This window comes from Pseudorca crassidens, chromosome 12 (genome assembly GCF_039906515.1).
Source record: "Pseudorca crassidens isolate mPseCra1 chromosome 12, mPseCra1.hap1, whole genome shotgun sequence".
Lineage (NCBI taxonomy): Eukaryota > Metazoa > Chordata > Mammalia > Artiodactyla > Delphinidae > Pseudorca > Pseudorca crassidens.
The window spans coordinates 68,056,771-68,079,726 of record NC_090307.1 but is presented as its reverse complement, the minus strand read 5'-3'; the positions used below and the strand labels follow the sequence as shown (position 1 = coordinate 68,079,726).

At 41.9% G+C, this 22,956-nt stretch overlaps 1 protein-coding gene across 10 annotated transcripts in view; it reads left to right on the top strand.

The window, feature by feature from the left end:
* Positions 1-22,956, top strand: part of DEPDC5 (DEP domain containing 5, GATOR1 subcomplex subunit) — a 92,970-nt gene that overhangs the window by 7,045 nt on the left and 62,969 nt on the right. For all 10 annotated transcript variants that reach the window (XM_067700136.1, XM_067700141.1, XM_067700138.1 and 7 more), the window contains 15 exons: positions 156-239; positions 1,800-1,849; positions 5,139-5,208; positions 9,102-9,180; positions 10,054-10,115; positions 12,710-12,779; positions 13,102-13,174; positions 17,127-17,230; positions 17,885-17,959; positions 19,457-19,591; positions 20,380-20,441; positions 20,583-20,656; positions 21,436-21,505; positions 21,700-21,736; positions 22,607-22,727. In XM_067700136.1, coding sequence (XP_067556237.1) covers positions 156-239; positions 1,800-1,849; positions 5,139-5,208; positions 9,102-9,180; positions 10,054-10,115; positions 12,710-12,779; positions 13,102-13,174; positions 17,127-17,230; positions 17,885-17,959; positions 19,457-19,591; positions 20,380-20,441; positions 20,583-20,656; positions 21,436-21,505; positions 21,700-21,736; positions 22,607-22,727 — 1,166 coding nt within the window. The remainder of the gene's footprint in view (positions 1-155; positions 240-1,799; positions 1,850-5,138; positions 5,209-9,101; positions 9,181-10,053; positions 10,116-12,709; positions 12,780-13,101; positions 13,175-17,126; positions 17,231-17,884; positions 17,960-19,456; positions 19,592-20,379; positions 20,442-20,582; positions 20,657-21,435; positions 21,506-21,699; positions 21,737-22,606; positions 22,728-22,956) is intronic.

Sequence of the window (22,956 nt, the reverse complement as noted above, 5' to 3'; positions counted from 1 at the left end):
CAGGGTAAAATTCTGTTTGTCAGGGTTCTACTACTGAATGGTCTTCCAGTAGTTGTCCTTTTGTCAAAAGGTTTCTCCATGGTGAGTGAGTGTTATCTTAGACTATAAAGTATGGCAGAGAAAAGCAGAGACATATATTTGATTATCCCTTTTAGGATGTGACCCTTGACCTAGTGGAATTAACCTTTAAGGATCAATATATTGGCCGTGGGGATATGTGGCGACTGAAGAAAAGTTTGGTAAGATATTATTTTTTAAAAAGTGTGTTACTTTTTCCATTATGTTAATAATCCATGTCACCAGGGAGATGTAGATCTGGTATGGAGAAGAGTATAAAATCCTTTCTGATTCCAGCATCACAGACGATTACTGTAAACATGTTGTATGTCTCCTCCCATTCTCTTTTCATGGTTTTTATAAGCTTTGTTTTGCTTGTTTGTTATCAGAGAGTTTTAACTCTGCATTTTTGGTTTGAATGGGGAGAGTGTAATATTATTTTACATTTGAACTTTGGTTTTCAGGTTTTCACTTGATCTCTTTTGCTCCTCGCATCTCCTCTTGTGGACAGGCATTTATTATCCTGAATTTATAGATGTGAAAACTGAGATTGAGGAGTTAAGATGAGAAAGCTAGTAAGCAATTGACTCTGGGCTGGAACCCAGATCTTTTTAATTTTTTTTTAACATTTTAAAAACTAATTTATTTATTTTGTTTATTTATCTTTGGCTGCATTGGGTCTTCGTTGCTGCACGCGGGCTTTCTCTAGTCGCGGCAAGCAGGGGCTACTTTTCATTGCGGTGCGCGGGCTTCTCATTGCGGTGGCTTCTTTTGTTGTGGAGCATGGGCTCGAAGCGTGTGGGCTTCAGTAGTTGTGGCACACAGGCTCAGTAGTTGTGGCTTGCGGGCTCTAGAGCGCAGGTTCAGTAGTTGTGGTGCACAGGCTCTTCCCGTACCAGGGCTCGAATCCGTGTCCCCTGCATTGGCAGGCGGATTCTTAACCACTGCGCCACCAGGGAAGTCCCTGGAACCCAGATCTTGTTCCTTCCAGGTTAGACTGCTTTTTTGCTTTACCCTCCTTCCATTTTCCTTGTGTATTTATTTATTTATTTATTTATTTGCGGTACGCGGGCCTCTCACTGTTGTGGCCTCTCCCGTTGTGGAGCACAGGCTTCAGCGGCCATGGCTCACGGGCCTAGCCACTCCGCCCATGTGGGATCTTCCCGGACCGGGGCACAAACCCGGGTCCCCTGCATCGGCAGGCGGACTCTCAACCACTGCGCCACCAGGGAAGCCCTTGTTTATTTATTTTTAATGGACATTTTCCGCTGAACATGATCAGTTCATCAGAATTGTGAGCTGCTGCTGAAAATTCTCCTTTTGGACTTTTTGGCTATTATGAAACAACAAATCATAGGTAGAATGTCCATACAGTGTATATTTTCAGAAAGAGATATCTTTGCTCATGTTTTATTTGGTGGGAGAAGGTTCCATTTTCTAAACTGAGAAATAAATGTTCCATATGTAAATGTACATATGTATGCAAGTGTGTGTGAACATAAGTATATTACTGAAGCTGGCCACTTATTATCCACTTGGTCTTTACTATTGTCTATACTTGCCAAACCCGTGAGAACCTACTGTTATACCTGCCCCAACACGTTTTCCTATGGGATAAATCTGTTACTCCCATGTTAATTGAACTTTGGGTTAATAGAAGAGATTCGAAAGCCAGGAGATGTTCTTTGTGACCTTTCATGGCCTTGATGTATTGTTGAATCTCTCTCTCTCTTTTCCCTTAGGTCAGCACATGTGCCTATATCACTCAGAAGGTGGAATTCGCTGGCATCAGGTAGATACTATGTCACTCTTGATTTATTAGCTTGTAACTGGGAATAGCATGTAGTGCAGTAACTGCTACATACAGCCTTTGAGGCATGAGGACATCCTTATAATAAAATACACAATAGCTTAAAACGTTAGATTGTGGTAGCTAAAACAATCCAAAAGACCCCGAAATGCACTATATAGTAGTTTTAAGATGGGTGGATGTTGCTGAAGCCGCCTTGTATTCTGAACAAAGGAGGGATAGACTCACAAGTTTAGAACTGGAAAAAGCCTTAGATGAACATATTTCATCAAACTTTCTTGTTTTACAGTCTAAGAAACAGGTTTGGAGACATAAAATGACTAGCACAATAGTTCCTGACTTGCTGCCTTTTTAGAGATATCACACTGCTCTTGATTTATTAAAATGATTTCTGTATTTCAGTTTGTGAAGAAGAGAGAAAAGGGGACTTTTTGAAACCCCCTCTAAATTCAAAAATCAAAATATCCACATAGTGAAGGCTTAACAGCACCAAAAAAGTGTGTTAGAAATATGTCCTTTTCCCTAGAGGAAACTGTGTCTTTCTTGAAATTTACTGTATATACTCAAGCATATTTACATCTGGTTGACTCACTTTTAATGTGAGATTGACCACTGGATTCTGGTGATGCAGCCTGGTCCCCTGTTATGAAATTCCCCATCAGGTTTTCACAGAATGGTTTCATCTGTTGATGATTATTGCAAGATGGTGATTTTCTAATTCAGCCATTCCTCCTACCTTTATTGTCCAGAATCCTTTTGTAAAGACCTTTCACCAGCAATGAGGGCTATTTGGTTAGTCTGAATTACTGATCCTGAAAGAAAGAAAGGATAAAAGATTCATTTTTTTCTTTCCGAAAGGGGATGTTTTAGAAGTTGTTATAAGGTCAAAAATTCTTTGAAAAAATTTTAGCAACTAAAGCACAGTTCAAGAAGTGATGAAGTCTCAAGCAGAACAAGAAATGCAACCTATTTATGCCATCAAATACAAGCTGGTCTCTCCCAGGTGAGACCAGGAGTCAGGAAACCTGTATTCCATCCTGCAGCACCAGTGGTTAGCAGGGTGATGCTGTACAGCTCAGGGAGTCTCTGCATCTGTTCCTCTGCAAAATGAAGTGGTAGGTTTAGGATCTTTTTCTGTAAAGGACCAGATAGTAAATATTTTAGACTTTGGGCCACGTGAGTCTCAGGTCTCTGTTGCAATTTTTTTTTTTTTTTAACATTTAAAAATGTAAAATCTACTCTTAGCTGTGGGCCATACGAAAACAGGAGATGGGCTGGATTTGGTCTGCAGGCTACAGTTTGATGAGTCCTGGTTTAGAAACCCTCTCAGAATCCCTTTCATAATTAAATTCCTTGTTTCTCCATGTAAGTGCCTTCATACACCCTGACATAATGTCAGTTTTAGACTTTTCAAGATCTGTCCTAATATTTTGCTCATTCATGGTTAAATGTAAACCACAAAATCTTCTATCATTTTTCCAAAAAATTTATAGTCTTTCTACATTGAATCAAAAGTCACTTTCTTTTCCAAAAAAAAAAAAAGTGTTCTGGGCCTCATATGAGAAAATAAAATCAAATCATAATAAATTATTAGAGAATTTCCCTGTAATTTAGCCTTTTAATCTGGTAATTTAGTCAACAGTTAAGGACGTAGTTTTATTACCTTGAGACCCTACCTTTGAAATGTTATTTTTCCTTAAAGGTAAACATTTTGTTTTGCTCTCAGTAAATTCACAATGTATTCTTTAAAAAAAAAAACAAAAAAACTTCAAAATCAGTATTTTAAAAAATTGAAGAAAAATTTTAAAGAAAAATATTGCACTAAAATCTATCTCCTAACAGCACTCTGCTTTTCTAAAATATTGAACTTAGATGAAATAAGTCAGACAGAGAAAGACAAATACTGTGTGATATCACTTATATGAGGAATCTAAAAAATACAACAAACTAGTGAATATAACAAAAAGGAAGCAGACTCACAGGTATAGAGAACAAACTAGTGGTTACCAGTGAGGAGAGGGAAGTGGGGAAGGGCATTATAGGCTGGGGGGGAGTGGGAGGTACAAACTATTAGGTGTAAAATAAGCTACAAGGATATATCATACAACGGGGGGAATATAGCCAATATTTTATAATAACTATAAATGGAGTATAACCTTTAAAAATTGTGAATCAGTATACTATATACCTGTAACATATAGTATTGTACAGCAACTATACTTCAGTAAAAAAATAAATATCTTTTAAAAATTGAACTTAGAAACCTAGTCTATTTGATCTTATTGTGAAGAGATACCATTTTCCCAGATATAATTTTGGAGATTACTGACTAGCTGCCTACTTTTTTTAACTTAAAAAAAATTTTTTTTGTTGTTTTTTTCTAACTCACATGCCAGAGGGAGCAACACTGAATAATTTCTGGCCCTGACTTCCCAGCTGTCCTGGGGCAGACAGATCTGTTTGAGAGTCATACTTAAAGCCCACTGGAACATCCAGTTTGGGTGTTTTCCTGCTAGATCTGCCCCACTGCAGAGGATCTTCTGGGATCTTCTCTGACTTGAGCTCTGATTCTATGGTGTCAAGTCTCAACACACCTGTCCTGATTATAGAATTAATACTGTCAAGTACCACTTGTTCAGCACATGCTATGTGTCAGGCCTATGCTAAGTATTTTTACATACAGTGCTTGCTCATTGTAGACAATATGAAAAACAGAATAAAGAAGCAGGGGGAAAAGACATAATATTACATTACTGAATATTGACATAAAAATTTTTCAGCAAAATGGCCTTCATTGAATAGGGACCCTGTCCCTTTGTGCCTCCTGACTTCTTTCTTATCTTCTAATTTGATACTGCAGTGGATCTTGTTTTTTTTGAAACTCATTGACTCAAAGCTGGGGTTAGCAAATTTGTTCATCAGTGCCTCTTAACTGTTTTTGTGACGTGTGCCCTTTTGAGGTTTGCCAGAAGGTACAATTCTGTGCTCAGGAAAGTTTGCATCATTTCAGAAGGTTCGTGGGTTCCCCGAAGCCCTTCCTTAGACCCACATGTTGTCTGCAGACCCCCAAATTAAGAGCTCCTGTTGTACAGATTCAGCGTACTCTGAGAATTCTTTATGTTGTGTAATCTGTTCGTGGCCCTCTGGAAATCTGTAACTGGCCAGGTCATTTGGGTGTAAATGATAGAGTAGAGAGAGACACCCCAAAGGCACCCCTGTTTCTTCTCGGTTTATGTAGGACTCGTAATAACGCGTGTGCCTCTCCTTTCAGGGCGCAGGCCGGGGAGCTGTGGGTCAAGAATGAGAAGGTCATGTGTGGTTATATAAGCGAAGATACCAGGGTAAGGGTGATAAAGTGCTTTTTTCGGTTTGTTTCCCCGTGGTATTATGTCTATAAGTTGTGAAATCAAAAAACAAAACAGAAACCAGCAAAAACTTGATCTCATGATCAAGCTGGTGACCAGCTACTATCTGCTCAGCTGGATAATATTGTAATATAGTTGGGGACTCCTGAAATTCTAGTGCTTTACAGTTGGATCTCTCCAGTTTGGGGTTGATCTTCATTTTCTTCCGTTTAATATCAGATGTAGAGATGGAACATCTAGCTTGCAGGTTTCTGTGCCCACTAATACATAGCGAAATTTAAATTCAGTAAAAGATTGTGTTGGTAAACACGAAGAAAGACCTTTGCCAAGGAATCTCCTCCTGTGACTCTGTTCCAGTTGGAAAAATCCAAACTGAACAGCTGTGAACGTTACCCACGCTGGTGAAAGCACCTGTCTTCTCTTGCGTGTTCCTATCCCCCAGCCTCCCTTTGGTTCTCAACCCAGGGGTGATCCTGCCTCCCCAGGGGTCTTTTGACAAAGTCTGGAGACATCTTTGGTCGTCACAACTGGGGTTATGTGGAGGATGCTGCTGAACGCACTACAGTGTAAAGGACAGCCCTCCAGAACAAAGGGTCACCTGGGCCCCAAGGGCAGTAACATTGTGCGGAACTGTCCTGTGCATTGTGGGGTGTTCAGCATCCCTGGCTTCTACTCACTAAGTGCTAGTAGCGCCCATCCCCACCCCCTGCAAGTCATAACCACCAGAAATGTCGCCAGACATTACCAGATGTCCCCTGGGCAAGCAAAATAGTTGAGAACTTGGGGCCATTTTTAGAGGTAACCACTATCTGAATTTTATTTTTGTAATTCCCTTGTTTACATAGTGATAATACATATGTATTTTACCCTACACAGTATATTATTTGTTTTGCTCACGTTTAAGTTTTATTAAAGTGGATTAAAATGTATTCTCTCCCCCCCCCCCACTTTAGCTATCGCGTTTGTACTCACTATATTTTTCATCATTGATTAGGAGTATATTTGTTGGGTCATAGGTTCTACTCTGTAAGGTAATGCCAAATTATTTTTCAAACTCTTTGGACCATTTTAAACTCCTAGTAGCCATATATAAAATCTTGTTTTTCACTTTTTACAACACCAGGTCTTAGATTTTGAAAGTTTTTGCCACTCTACTGGGCATACATTGGTATTTTACAGTGATCTTTCCCCCAGTTTTCTGGGAATTGACTCTTAAGTATGGCTTATAAAGACCATGATAAGTTGGCACATGCTTACCCACTGAGCGGCTTGTGGGATCTTAGTCCCCTGACCAGGGATTGAACCCCGGGGCCATGGCGGTGAGAGCGCCAAGTCCTAGCCACTGGACCGCCAGGGAATTCCCCATTGAAGGATTTTAAGTGGGGGAATGATACCTGAATTACGCTTTTAAGAGATCACTTATTCATTCAGTTGGATTTTGTTGAACAAAACTCCCAAAGTGGGCTTCCCTGGTGGCGCAGTGGTTAAAGAATCCTCCTGCCAATGCAGGGGACACGGGTTTGAGCCCTGGTCCGGGAAGATCCCACATGCTGCGAAGCAACTAAGCCCGTGTACCACAAGTACTGAGCCTGCACTCTGGAGCCCGCAAGCCACAACTACTAAGCCCGCGCTCTGCAACAAGAAAAGCCACCGCAATGAGAAGCCCGAGCACCGCAACGAAGAGTAGCCCTCACTCGCCACAACTAGAGGAAGCCCGCATGCAGCAGCGAAGACCCAATGCAGCCAAAAATAAATAAATTTATTTAAAAAAATAATACTGTATAAAAAAAATAAACTCCCAGAGTTACGGTGGCAAATTGATACTTAAAGGTCAGCTTTATTCTCTCATATAAAAGAAGTCCATGGGTAGGCAAATTATGGCTGGTGTGACAGCGTCACAGTTACTGGTGGTCTAAGGCCCCTTCTGCCTTCCTTTTCTGCCTATCAGGATTGGGCTTCCGTGGTCTGGCTGGAGCTGCTGTGACCACATCCATATGCCAGGCAGAGGAGGGAAGAAGGGAAGAAAGACAACAACGGGGCACGCTCCAGCCGAGTCAGCTTCCTTTCAGGACACACTTCCATTTATACCTTACTGACCAGGGTTGAGTCATGTGGAACTGCTCAGCATGCCTGGAGGTCTGGTCTCTTGGCGGGTCCCTTGCCTCCCAGAATAGAATCAGCTTCCTCTGACTTAGAAAGGAAGGATGTTGGCTAGGCGTCCACAGTACCCGCTGCAGCCCCTCTGGCTCTGGAGCAGAGAGTTGATTGTCGGGGCAAGAGTGGAAGCAGAGAGATGAGTTAGGAAGTTAGAAGGTGGTGGCGTGGGCTAGGCTGGGCACTGGAGCAGGGGAGAGATGGGCAGATTGGTGAAACATTCTGGGGTCGAGTCCACAGAACTTGCTAATGTGTTGGGTGTGAAGAGTGAAGAAAGGAATAATTGAGCAGCTGGTGGAGAGATGGCGGTGCCATTTATCATATGGAGAAGGCCAGGGAGGAGTCGTTCAGGGGAACTTCAGTTTGTGAGATGTCTGGACAGCCGAGTGGAAAAATCAGGGGAGGCAGTTGAGTCTGGAGCTAATCTGTCACTTCTCCCATGTAGCCCCCCATCCCATCCAGCCACGGGAACCGCTCACCATCCCTCCAACATGGCAGCGTGCTCTCTTGCCTCCGTGTCTTTTTGCGTGCTGCTCTCTCCCGCCTGCGGTGCTTGCTCCTCGCCTTCCCCCTTTCCCAAGCCTCTCATCCATCCCTCAGCACTAGTCTCAGGCTTCCCTGCTCCTGGAAAGCCTCCCTGGATGCACCAGGCTGGAAGTGCCCCCGTGGCACCTGGGACATATATCTATATCAGCACTTGTCACACTCCGGTGAATGCGTTTCTTACCTGCCTTGCCACCAGACTGCAAGCGCTTTGAGGGCAAGGACTGTGTCTTTTACCTTTATATCCCAAAGTTGTCTGGCATACCTCCTGGCACTTAATGTCCCAAGGCTCTTTTACTTGAGATAATCTTTATAATCAGTTCAATTACCTGGCACACAAAAGATTCGAAGGAGCAAATGTAAAAGGAAAGGGAGTATTGATGCCTGCAACTTACACATTTTATACATTTTGCTTTCCCACCAAAGCTCTTTAAAGTCTGCTGGAGGAGGGAAGGGCTGGGTAAAGAAAGGGCTTTGTGGTAAAGCACACAGGCCAGGGAAACCACTAGGGCTTTTCCTGGAGGCATTCTGGGTATGGAGAGGGGTATGATGTGGATTAGTTATTAGATCAACAACTCATCAACTGGTGCATCTTAGCCCAAGTTCTCCTTCTGTAATGAGGTCTCATCGACTTTCCCAGTAGATTCACTGCCCCTTCTCCAACGTTTCTTGTGGGAAGCTTCAAGGAACGTTTGTATATAGTTGCAATGTTTTGCATGTCTTTATCCTCTGCCGTGAGCTCCTAGAGGGTAGGGACAGAATCTTCCCCTCATGGCCTGTGATGCCAGGGATGGAGCTTGCTTTTAGAAGTTCCATGTCTCACAATTAAGAGAAATCTTCCAGCATTGCTTTTTTTTTTTTTTTTGTAAAAAACATGTACAATTTAGCTTTTTTTTTTTTTTTCCTGGGCTGTGCTACGCAGCTTACAGCATCTTAGTTCCCTGACCAGGGATTGAACCCGGGCCCCAGCAGTGAAAGCACCTTGTCCTAACCACTGGACTGCCAGGGAAGTCCTAAAATATAGCATCTTATCCATTTTTAAATATACAGTTCAGCAGTTTTAAGTATATTTACATCATTGTGAAACAGATCTGCAGAACTTTTTCATTTTGCAGAACTGAAATTCTATCCATCATTGCTTTTTAATGCAATTATGTCTTTGTTTCTTTCAGGTGGTATTCCGTTCTACGTCAGCTATGGTTTACATATTTATTCAGATGAGCTGTGAAATGTGGGATTTTGATATTTATGGTACTGTTCCTAAGTGCGGGTCATAACTGCTAATGGGGAGAAGTTTCTGGTTTCCCCCAAGTTGGTATCATTTACAGCAATCTCTTAGCATTCTCTGAAGATATGTCCTGAGATCTTAACAAATCCTCAAATGCTAAAATAGATAAATATTTTATATATCTAGTGAATTGCATGAAATGTAGTAAAGCATTAATGAAAAATCTGAATTCTCAGGTCTTCAATTATTCTATAAGCATAGATCAAAAGTCATAGAGGGAGTGACTCTATGGCCAGGAACCAGCACTTCTTTGATATCTTTCATCTTATGTCCTATCACTCACAGAAATCACCAAGTTTGTCTCATTTTATTAGAATTACTACACAATAAGTGGAGTACAGTAAAGCTGCTATGAGGTGTGGACACTGTGCCCGACACACCAGCCTCATGGTGCATGCAGTTCTAATTTGTGTTTAGCAAAATTACAAATTAATTTTTGATGTAGGGCATCTTGGATACTCAAGAACAGCAGAAACTGCAAATGGTAATTTAGTGAAGGCCCAGGGGCTACCAGATCACCTTCAAACAAACTGGAAGCGTCACTGTGAGAATAATTATATTTAAAAGTTAGACGGTTCTCTCATTTTGAAGATACACTGTCTTTTTCAATCATCAAAGCTTTTCAATCTTGTATTTTACCTTGAAGCTATGACCTCTTACTGAGTGAGGTAAATATTAAATTTGGCTCCATAGAAAGTCTAGGTTGAAAATGCTTTTAGGATGTAGCAGTACCACCTTCTCTTTGACTAGTCCTATTCCTGTTAATTTACTGAGAGAAGAAAATGTAAGCAAGAAATAAAGATAATTCCCACCTTCTTTCTATTGTTTCTTTTCAGGGGATCTGTATTTTGAGAAAGCTGTGAATGGTTTCCTTGCTGATCTCTTTACCAAATGGAAGGTACGTTTCTTCTCATGCACTAAATCTCATTGCGTAAACATTATTCAATTCAGATTTTAAAAACTTACTCTTTCTATTAAGCTGAATTTAATTGAGGTACCTTAGCTAAAGTCTAAATTGATAAGACTCTAGATTTAAATTACCTTCATCACCTCAACATGGTCAAGTATATTTATGAAGAACACACAGCTAACATCATACTCAATGGTGAAAGACCGAAAATGTTCCACCTTAAGAATATCAGGAACAAGATAAGGATGTTTGCTTTCACCACTGGTATTCATCCTTTTACTGAAAATTCTAGCCAAAGCAAGTAGGAAAGAAAAAAGGAAGAAAAAAGAAAGAAAGGAAGGAAGGGAGGGAGGGAGGGAGGAAGGAGGGAAAGAGGAAAGAAGGAAAGGAGGAAAGGAAGAAAGAAAAGAGAAAAGAAATAGCATCCATATTGATTGGAAGAGCAAAAGCAAAACTATCTTTCTTCACAGATGACATCCTGTATGTAGAAAACCCCCAAATATCCATAAAAAAACAAAAACAAAAACTATTAGAGCTAATAAATTCAGCAGAGTTGCAGGATACAAAATCAACACATAAGATCATTTGTGTTTCATCAGCAGTGAACAATCTGATCAGGAAATTAAAACAAGGAATAAAAAATTTTAAAGGGAATTAAATTAAAAAACAATTCCATTTACAAGAACATCAGAGAGAATAAAATACTTTGGAATAATTTACCCAAGGAAGGGCAAGGTTTATGCACTAAAATCTATAAAACATAGCTGAAAGAAATGAATGAAGACCTAAATAAATGAAAAATAACTCGTGTTCATGGATTAGAAGACTTAATATTGTTAAAATATTCTAAAATTTATGTGGAATTGCAAGGGATCCTAAAGAGCCAAAACAATCTTGAAAAAGAAGAAGAAAGTTGGAGGACTCTCACTTTCTAATTTCAAAGCTTATTACAAAGCCAAAGTAGTCAAAACAGTGTGGTACTGGCATAAAGGTATCTATGTAAATCAATGGAATAGAATTGAGAGTACAAAAATCAACCCATACATCTATGGTCAGTTGATTTTAGATGAGAATGTGCAGTCCACTCAATGAGGGAAATAATAGCTTCTTCCACAAATGGATTCAAGACAATTGAATATCCATATGCCAAAGAATGAATTTTGAGTCTTACCTCACATGATATACAAAAATTAACTCAAAGTGAATCAGAGACCTAAATATAAGAGCACATACCAGGTATTGTGGGAAGTGTTTTACCCTCCTTATCTCACTTCATCCTCTTGTCACTCTTACACAGGTAGGGAAAGTACAGCTGAAAGAGGTTAGGTAACTTGCCTGTGATCGATAGCCCGAAAAAGCAGAGCGAGGATTCTAATCCAGTTCCATCCATTCATCCAGTGCTCACCTGAGGTCGTAACTCCTGGGCCGTCCTGTTTGTTTCTGTAATCCTGAGTCACGTCACCACTGTTGTATGTTACCTCCTCCATTAAACATGAGTTGAGAGGCTCTCATGCCCACACCAGCCCACTGTCAGGCACTTTTCCTGTGTAAAACTTACACCAAAATCAGATGAGTTTGGAGCTGTGTTTGGAGCACTAGGCGTCCAATAAATTAGTTGATGGCTAGTGAAGGTCTGCTCTTGGTACTGTGGCTTGTATTTAGGAATTTCTGTCTACTTGAGAGATATCGGTGGAAGAATATAAGGTGACATGTTATGTTCATTATGTTGTTTTATACGGTGAATGCTGAATTGTGTGGTTAGTAAGATCAGTTCGAGATGGGGTTGGTCAGTATAGGCTGTTGTCTTCAAAGACCCAGGAGGAACTGAAACTGAGCTTTCTGGCTCAGTGGTGCAAGCCAAATTTCATGCCGTCTGTAAACACCCTACTTGTAGAATGTTGAACTCCAGACTGCATGGAAATGTGTATTCTCACTCGTCCCCATCGCAGTCCAAAGGTAATTACCTTGGTTTCAACCTGTGCATCTTGAGCAGCACCCAGTCCTCGTCCTATGGCCCTGGCAGTAGGTGGGAGTGTCTGGTGCTTACATCCACCACCATGGGTTCCATTCTTCCCTAAACCACAGTCCTGAAGAAATTAAAAAACACCATGAAGCAGGTACAAATACCATGATCCTCTGACAATGGGCTGATCTATTTTATGCCAAATCAAGAGCTGGGAGACAGCACCCCCAACTTATTGGTGATTTGCAGGGTTTTGTTTGTTTTAATGGCCGTGCTGTGCGACATTCAGGATCTTAGTTCCCTGACCAGGGATGGAACCCACGCCCCCAGCAGTGGAAGCATGGAGTCTTAACCACTGGACCGCCAGGGAAGTCCCGTGATTTGCAGTTTTCAAAACACCTTCCACATTCCTAGGACTTTAGATAACTTGCCCAAGGTCATGTAGTGGTAGTTTCAGAGGCAGGAGTCAGTCCCAGCCTTCTGACTCTGGCAGAGCTGTGTCTACTGCATTACGCAGTCTACAATTACATGATGCTACCCAATGCCTGAGCCCCCAAGCCTCCCAGAATTGAAGTAAATGGAATAAACTTGAGTCCTCTTTTTCTCTACTCATCCCTAGGAGAAGAACTGTAGTCATGAAGTGACAGTGGTCCTATTTTCTAGGACTTTCTATGATGCAAAATCTCTTGGTGCGTAAGTCTCCTACAGTTATTTTTTTGTTAAGCTTTCCACACGCCCATCCCAATTCATTCCTTATCATTTTCTTTCCTTTGGCACTGCTCCATCTGTCCCATCTTTTCTGTTAGAGGGTAGGGTAGAGTGGAAAATGACACAGTCCATTAGCAGATTCAAGGAGTCTGTGGGCTGTGATTCATCTTAAAACCAACTTAACAGATACATAATTGTGTGTGTGTGTGTGTGTGTGTGTGTGTGTGATGTGAGAAGGGGGAAGCGGAGAAACTGAATTTCTCTTTTTAATCTGATCTGTATATGTTGTTTTCTCTATTTCAGATGAATTTCCTGAAATAAACCGAGCCTCAATTAGGCAGGATCACAAGGGGCGATTCTATGAAGACTTCTATAAGTATGTTTGGGTTGCTTTTGCCTTTTGTTTTCCCTTGGTTGTTTCTTCCCTAACTTAGAAAAAAAAATTAACCTTTTTACTTTGGAATAATTTTAGGTTTACAGAGAAGTAGCAAAGATAGTACAGAGAGTTCCCATATACCCTTCACCCAGTTTCCTCTGTGAATATTTCCTAACCAAGGTACATCTATCAAAACTACGAGATGAGGACTGGTACATTGCTATGAACTAAATATCACACTTTTCTCAGTTTCATCAGTTTTTCCACTTATGTACCTTTTTTGTTCCAGGATCCAATGCAGGATACCACATTGCAATTAGACTTTCCAAACTTTTTATTGTGAAAAGTTTCAAACTCACAGAAAAGAATAATGAATTAATATAATGAACCCATATACCCAATTCCTGGATTAAACAGTTATTATCATGCCATATTTGTTTCATTTTTTTTAAAAAATTATTTATTTATTTTTGGCTACATTGGGTCTTCGTTGCTATGCGCGGGCTCTCTCTAGTTGCAGAGAGCGGAGGCTACTCTTCGTTGCAGTGCGCGGACTTCTCATTGCGGTGGCTTCTCTTGTTGTGGAGCACAGGCTCTAGGAGCGCTGGCTTCAGTAGTTGCAGCACGCAGGCTCAGTAGTTGCGGCTCGCAGGCTCTAGAGTGCAGGCTCAGTAGTTGTGGCACACGGGCTTAGATGCTCTGTGGCATGTGGGATCTTCCCAGACCAGGGCTCGAGCCCGTGTCCCCTGCATTGGCAGGCGGATTCTTAACCACTGCGCCACCAGGGAAGCCCCGCTTCATTTGGTTTTTGGCTACATTTTACTTAAGAGCAAACTATAGATATTAAAACATTTTGTTCCTAAAGAATAAGGGCAACCATGGACTTTCAGTGATTATGGTGTGTCACTGTAGGTTTATTAATTTCAACAAATGTACCACTCTGGTGAGGAATGTTGATAACTGGGTGAGGGGGGCATGAAACATGTGTTAAGGGAGGGAGTATATGGGAAATCTCTGTACCTTCCTCTCAATTTTGCTGTGAAATTAAAACTGCTCTAAAAAAAGTCTGAATTAAAAAAAAAAAAGCAGGAAACACTCAGGGATGCATAACTGTGTATCTGTCTCTCACAGTGACATATAATTTTAAAAATTAGAAAAAAATTAAATATCAAACAATAAAGAATTAAATTATGGTAGAATTTCAGACTGACAAAATATTATACAGCCATCCCATTAAAAATGATGTAATCCTCTTTGATAATTGTTGGATATGAGTGGTAGGTACATGCAGGCTCACAGTGCTATTTTCTCTACCAAAGTATATTTGATTTTATTAAAAACAAAAATTTAAAAAGAGGAACGTCCAATTTTAAAACAGGCTAAACTGAAAAGGGTCTGGAGAAACACATATCATAGTGTTAAAAGTACTTCCCTTTGGATTGCAAAGTCAGACCAGGGGTAAGACCCAAAACAAACAAGATGAAAAAATGGGCTTCTTGGTGGTGTATATTCACTGCGTTTGGACAAATGAATAATGACAGGTCTCCATCGTTATAGTATCTTACAGGGTATTTCCACTGCCCTAAAAATCCTCTGTTCTCCACTTACTCATTCCTTCCTCCACCCGCAACCCCTGGAACTATTGATCTTTTTACAGTCTCCATAATTTTGCCTTTTCCAGAGTGTCATATGGTTGGAATCATATAATATGTAATTTTTTCCTATTGGCTTCTTTCACTTAGTAGTATGCATTTAAGTTTCCTTCATGTCTTTTCATGGCTCGATAGCTCATTTCTCTTTAGCGTTCAATAATGGACCTTTGTCTGGCTGTACTATCCACCCCTTGAAGGAGTCTTGGTTGCTTCCAAATTTTGGCAGTTATAAATAAGGCTTCTGTAAACATCCATGTGCACGTTTTTGTGTAGACATAAGTTTTCACCTCATTTGCATAAATAACAAGGAGCACAATTGCTGGATTATATGATAAGAATTCTGTAAGAAACCACCAAACTGTCTTCCAAAATGACTGCACCAGTTTGCATTCCCACCAGCAACAGATGAAAGTTCTGTTGCTCCACATCCTTGTCAGCATTTGGTGTTGTCAGTGTTCTGGATTTTGGCCTTTCTAATAGGTATATAGTGTTGTCTCATTGTTGTTTTAATTTGTATTTCCCTGATGGCGTATGAGGTGGAGCATCATTTCATCTGCTTATTTGCCATCCGTCTATCTTCTTTGGAGAGGTGTCTGTTCAGGTCTGTTGCCCACTTTTTTTTTTTTTTTTTTTTTTTTTTTTTGCAGTACGCGGGCCTCTCACTGTTGTGGCCTCTCCTGTTGTGGAGCGTGGGCTCTGGACGCACAGGCTCAGTGGCCATGGCTCACAGGCCCAGCCACTCCGGGGCACGAACCCGTGTCCCCTGCATCGGCAGGCGGACTCTCAACCACTGCGCCACCAGGGAAGCCCTGTTGCCCACTTTTTAATTGTATTGTTTGTTTTCTTATTGTAAAGTTTTAAGGGTCCATTGTATATTTTGGATGATAGTCATTTATTCAGATGTGTCTTTTGCAAGTCTTTTCTCCCAGTCTGTGGCTTGTCTTCTCATTCTCTTGACACTGTCTTTTGCAGAGCAGAAATTTCTTAATTTTAATGAAGTGCAGCTTATCAATTTTTCTTTCATGGATTGTGCGTTTGGTATTGAATCTAAAAAGTCATCACCATACCCAGGGTCATCTAGGTTTTCTCCTGTGTTATCTTCCAGAGTCTTATAGTTTTATGTTTTGTATCCATTTTGAGTTAATTTTTATGCAGGCTGTAAGGTCTGTGTCTAGATTTTTTTTTTTTGTAGAGAGTATGTTAAATATCAGCTCAGTAGAGTTATTTATAAAGCACCTTTTTAGTGTTTGTGGTCCACTGTACTAGTGCTTCTAAAACCGCTGTGTACAAATGAATCCCTGGGAATTTGTTAAAATGTAGGTTCTGATTCAGTAAGTTCTGGGATGGATCCTGAGAGTTTGATGATCCCAATGCTGTTGATTGGTTGACTGCAAGTAGATTTTTTTCTTTCTTCCCCTTTCTTTTTTTCTTTCTTCCTTCCTGCCTTCCTTGTTCCTTCCTTCCTTCCTTTTTTTTTTTTTTAAGTGGACGGCCAGTTGTTCCAGCACCAGTTGAAAAGACTATCTTTGCTCCATTGTATTGTCTTTCTCATTTGGCAAAGATCAGTTGACTATATTTGTGTGGGTCTATTTCTGGCTCCATTCTGTTCCATTGATCTATTTGTTCATTCACAATATCACATTGTCTTGATTACTGTAACTTCATATAAGTCTTGAAGTTGGATGGTGTCCGTCCTCCAACTTTGTTCTTCTTCAGTACTGTGTTGGCTATTCTGGATCCTGTGTGTTTCTTTAGGATAAATTCCTAACATTAAATGGAAATGTATCTTTCTCTTCTTCAATTTAAATTTTACTTATTTTTTGGAATACATTCACATGGTTCAAAATTTTAAAGGTTCAGAGGTATACAGTAAGCAGATTCCCACCCATCCTTTTCCACTGATCTAGTTCCCTGACCTAGATATGTTTATTGGCTGTCTGTGTAAAAACACATATATGGATGTTTTCATTTAAGGCTTTTCGTATATGCTATCTAATTGTAATTCAGTCTGTAAGAATGTTCATTTCCCTGCACAGCACTGGGCATTTATATAATCTCTAGGCAATTTTGAAATGTTTTTATATTTTTTGTTTTCAATTTTTAATTTTCACTCTCTTGATGCAATTACATTTCTTTGTTAACGTTTGTTAAAGGCATTCGACTTTACTACATATTGCTATATGATAAATGACCCCAGCTCCAGGCGTCCCCTCTTCTCCTTTCCTTGAACCCAGTAAGGGACCCTATGTCCTGTGTGTCATCACTGCTCGATACCTATTTTGTGATCGTGCTCCTTTCAGGGTGGTGGTGCAGAATGAGAGGAGAGAAGAGTGGACCTCCCTCCTTGTGACCATTAAAAAGCTCTTCATCCAGTATCCAGTGCTGGTGCGACTGGAACAGGCAGGTACTGCATTTATGTGCTGAAAGGTGCGGCAGGGGAGGAGGTGTCAGATGGAGGCTGGGGGACCAAGAGGTTCCTGCTTGCTTCCCTTCCAGTGTTGAGTATGGCTTCTGCTTCTGGCCGGGTTTCTATGTCTGGTTGGGTCCCGCTGGTCATTGCATGTGCAGTAAGTTCAGTCACGTCCCTTCTGCAGGGGGAGGGGCCTGTGGATCAAGGCACCTTCCACTTGTTTCTTTTTTTTTATATATAAATTTATTTATTTTATTTTTGGCTGCGTTGGGTCTTCGTTGCTGTGCTTGGGCTTTCTCTAGTTGAGGCGAGCAGGGGCTACTCTTCGTTGTGGTGTGCGGGCTTCTCATGGCGGAGGCTTCTCTTGTTGTGGAGCACGGGCTCTAGGTGCGTGAGCTTCAGAAGTTGTGGCGCATGGGCTCAATAGTTGTGACTCGTGGGCTCTAGAGTGCAGGCTCAGTAGTGTCGCGCACGGGCTTAGTTGATCTGCGGCATGTGGGATCTTCCTGGTCCAGGGATCGAACCTGTTTCCCCTGCACTGGCAGGCAGATTCTTAACCACTGCGCCACCAGAGAAATCCCCCCACTTGCTTCTTACGAGTCCATCTTTCATGAGATGTTGTTCCTTCTCTTGTGTCTTTTGCTTCAGAGGGCTTTCCTCAAGGAGACAATTCTACCTCAGCACAAGGAAACTACCTAGAGGCCATCAATCTGTCATTCAATGGTGAGTAAGGGCGCCAGCCACAGTGAGCGGATGTCTTGCTGACCACATGGCTGTGACCTTCTTTTTACTAATGTGCAGAGACCCAGACCTAGCTGGTGATGCCCCCACCTACCTACCCCCCAGATTAACTGAAAGCAGTAACTTCTGTTTGGATGGTTTTAATGGCTACCATGTAGCTCTTGGGTTTTCTGTTGGGAATCAACTTCCTCTTCTCATCTGCTTCTCATGGTGATCCAAGAGTAAAGAGCTGGAGAAAGTCCTCCTTGGGCCCTTTGTTTTCCTAAAAACTGCATTCTTATTATTTTCCACTCCATCCTTCAGTTGCTTCCAGGTAATTTTTTTTAATTTACTTTTTTTTTTTTTTAAATTAAAGAAGGAGCCCATTGTTCCTAGAATTCAAATACTAGAGAAGTATATCAAGTACAATGAAAATCTCCCCCTTCCCTCCACTGTCAGACCCTTCCAAGAGGGACCATTGTTAACAGCGTGATGTGATTTCTTCCAAACGTTTCTCCCTGCATTTATGTGTTAGCTGAGATACTTTGTTTGCAGATAACAGAAACCTACTGAATTCAAACAAAAAAGGAAGTTTACTCTAAGGATACAGGGGCTCTTGGGGCAGCCAGAAAAGGCTTGAACACCTTGTTGAGGAAGGTGGGAATGAGGGTGGCTCTGGGAACCGCAGCAGCAGGAATTCCTAGACACGAGTTCAGCTCCCAGTGACCCTGTCTCTGCTCTCTGGTTAGAATTCCACATTCCCAGCTCTGGTTAGGTGTCTGTCCATCACTGGCAACTGACAGAAGAGATGGTGTGTGGTCACTTTACTGTGTGTATCGCCTGCCCCTGTGTCTGTACTCAGGTGCTAGGGATTCTAGAGCATGGGGTCTTTTATTAGTAAGCCTTTTTGTCACATTTGAATGGCACTAAATTTCCATAGTAAAAACCGCACAGCTCAGGAATAAGAATTAGGGAATTCCCTGGCGGTCCAGTGGTTAGGACTCTCTGCTTTCATTGCTGAGGGCACAAGTTCAATCCCTGGTCAGGGAACTGAGATTCTGCAAACTGCGTGGCATGGCACGGCCAAAAAAAAAAACAAGAAGTAAGAATTAACTTGCCAAATTTAAAAAGTCGTCACAAGATTCTGGTCAGCTCTCTCAAATATTGTCTTAAATCAATATTTGATTCTTCTAAGTTTCAATACAGATCCATTTATGGATGGTTTAAATTAGCGACATGAAATTTGGATATTTAAGGCTGCACAAGGCAAGTATTCAGCCTCGAAGAGGGGTATTAACAAAGGCAACAGGGACATAGACCTGTATTCAAGCAGTTCTTACTGTAGAAGGGGAAGGACAGTAGTGAATTCAGGCCGGGAGGTGACAACTGCTCTAACAGAAACATGGACAAAATGGTCTGAGAGCATGGAGACGCTTGCCACTGGCTGGTTTCTGATAAGCTGTAGCATCTTCACAGGAGGACTTTTTACTTTGTTTCAAGTGTTTGACAAGCACTACATCAACCGCAACTTTGACCGAACTGGGCAGATGTCTGTGGTGATCACGCCCGGGGTGGGTGTGTTCGAAGTGGACCGGCTACTCATGATCCTGACCAAGCAGCGGATGATAGATAACGGTAATGCTTCCGGGGCGCTGCTGTGTTTATAGCCTGATTTACCCTTACCCATCGGGATCTGGGGACATGAGTAATGTCAGGTGACAAAAAAGAGTTCCATGGTCAGTCGGCTTGGGACATGCTGGGTTGTGCACAGTTCGGCAGAGTTCCTAATTGCCAGTTTGAATATGTTAGTGTATCTTGTTTATCTCTAGAGGACATAACTGGCACTCTGAGTTTCCCAAACATACTTGACGCTGGAGAACCCCTTTGGGGGATTGTTTCCAGGATCCAGCGTCCATCAGCCCATCCTGGGAAGCGCCATGGGATCATCCGGTCCTCCCTCTGGGATGTGCTGTGCGTCTCCGGCTTGCACCCCCTCCCCCTATTTGATTTGTGTTCTAACAACAAGATGGAGTTGGGAACGTAAATCCTGGTGGCCAGTAAAGAAACTCTGTTGAATGATGTGGATTATTTTGCTTTTTACTGAGATGACAAGGTTCCCTTTCCTTTCGGGCCTTGAAACTGTAGTCATGGAGGCCTGGCGGTCTGTTTGACAAATCACGATCTGCAAGGCCGTCAAAAGCTGTCAAGCACTGATTAGTGGCAGATGCGGTGGGACTTGGTAAAGAGGACACAGACAAAATGCACCTATTTACTTCTTAACCACGTGGGCAGAGCTGGTGAGGAGAATAAGTCAGCTGTGCCTTGTACCCTGACCCACTTAAATCACACGGCTAATAGATTGGGATACGTATCTCTACACTGCCCGCCCCCCCCACCAACTCTTTCTGTCTTTCCTTTTTTAGGAATCGGTGTGGACTTGGTGTGCATGGGGGAGCAGCCACTGCATGCTGTCCCGTTGTTCAAGGTGATTGATTTTGCAGTGCTCACTAAAAGCCAGGTTCCAGTGCAGGGTGGTCTTGAGAATAGTTAGAATCAGAGAAGCTGGAACAGTTCCGGGCCTTACCTGCTTTCCAGCTGACCTGGGCCCTGCCTTGTTCCCTTTCAGCTGCACAATCGGAGTGGCCCTCGCGACTCTCGCCTGGGTGATGACTACAATATCCCTCACTGGATAAACCACAGGTGGGTGAGATCTGGATTCGCCATAGAGGATCAGGGATTCCATTAGCTTCCTTGCCATTTTTTTCTTCAAACCTGTTAAGTTCTTACTACAAAATCTTTTGTGACGAGAATGTGGAAACCAAAGTTCTAACATTTGTTTAAAGCATCTCTATATGCAAAGCCATGGCTGTGACATAAGAACAGTCTATGGTGAAAAACATAAAAACAAGTTTGAAGGACTTATTTCCACAACTATTCCCAATTCCCCCTGTTCCCAACTCACACAGACCATAGTGGACCAGCACAGGGCCTGGGCCTCTCCATTTGTAGAAAAATCCCCATGCCTCCTCTTCGCATGAGACCAGGCCTCAGTGTTCCTGCTAATTTCAGCTCGAGGAGGTTCTAATCCAGTTAGGAATCAGGACTAGCGCACATGAGACAATTTATAGGAAAAAAAGGAATAGAACAATATTTTAAAACATAATTAATGTTTTGTAGTAATTACAAAAGAAAGAATTGGGAAGATCAGTGAGGCCTGAGACAAAGGTGTTCCTGGGAGGGCTGATCCATGGCTGGGATTCCAGCTGTGTCTTGAGGTTTAAAATGAAAGGGGTTTAGGGACTTCCTCAGCGGTGCAGTGGTTAAGACTGCACGCTTCCACTGCAGGGGACACAGGTTCGATCCCTGGTCAGGGAACTAAGATCCCGCATGCCGTGTGGCATGACCAAAAAAAAAAATTAATTAAAAAAAAAAAGAAAGAAAGGGGTTTAGATGAATGACCCTGTCTGTTTCTTTTGCAGTTTCTACACATCCAAAAGCCAGCTCTTTTGTAATAGTTTCACCCCACGAATAAAACTGGCCGGAAAGAAGGTAGGTTTCACCCACCAGCAGAGCCTTTAGGGACTGTCACTGATGTTGTTATTTTGGGCCTAAGAAACCTCCTATCCCCCAGTGGTCATGAATAGCATTTGAGAAATTTGTCTTAGTACTTTATAGTTTTCTGCATTAAATAAATAAACAACAAAGCAAATCCCAGGAGTGATAAACTCTATTTAATTTTGCAGCCTGCCTCTGAGAAAGCAAAAAATGGCCGTGATACGTGTGAGTATTTTTTTCTCCTTTCATCACTTTTAGAAAGAGTCACCTAACCCATGGCAACAAGATTTTGTGAGGTTGCGTAAAAAATTCACAGCCAAGTTTGGGAGACCAGAGTTCCCCTTGTGTGATCTTTGGAAGGTCCCTTAGTGATCCTGTATATTTTTGTCCTGTCAGCTGCAAAATGGGTGATAACAAAACCTTATTTTTCTTTTCCATAGGTCAATTGTAGGGATTGGGTGGAAAGTTTTAAAGGACTAAATATACACATTAAGATGATATTTTTATTTTTTTAAAATTAATTAATTTATTTTTGGCTGCGTTGGATCTTTGTTGCTGTTCGCGGGCTTTCTCTAGTTGCAGTGAGCGGGGGCTACTCTGTTGTGGTGCGCAAGCTTCTTAACGCGGTGGTTTCTCTTGTTGCGGAGCACGGGCTCTAGGTGTGCAGGCTTCAGCAGTTGTGGCTCACGGGCTGTAGAGCGCAGGCTCAGTAGTTGTGGCGCACGGGCTTCGTTGCTCCGTGGCATGTGGGATCTTCCCGGACCAGGGCTCAAACCCGTGTCCCCTGCATTGGCAGGTGGGTTCTTAACCACTGCGCCACCAGGGAAGCCCAAGATGATATTTTTAAAGTGGGATCACAGAAGGAAATGCTGCCATCATCTTGCCTTTACTTAATGCTAGTAAATAGTAATTTCTATATCGCTTTGACATATAAATCATTTAATCTTAGTAACCTGACGAATGGGTTATTATCCCATTTTTTTCAGGGGGAGATGGTGATGATGACCTATATCTTGCAGATTTTCATGAAGACCATCCGAAGGCCTCTTGTTGAAATGTGTTTTGAGGACAGTTTGTATTATTTGTGTGTTTCAGCTCTGGGGACTCCCAAAGAATCTGAGAACACCCTTCCCATCCAAGTGGATTACGATGCTTATGACGCGCAAGTCTTCAGGCTGCCAGGCCCATCCCGGGCTCAGCGCCTCGCCACCTGCAGGTTTTCTGCCAGATGCACTTTGGGGTGGATGTAGAAGCTGATTAGGAAAACCTGAGGCCCAGTAGGGACCTGCATGAGAGCAACCTTGAAAACATCTTAAATTAAAATTAGCCAAGTGGAAGCCGTAGTATGTGGATCATTAGGGAGTCTGTTTTCTGGTTCTCTGGCCCAGCCATTTTGTTAGCTATGTTTGCTATGAAGTATTGTCCCCTCATAAGGAGAGCATTCT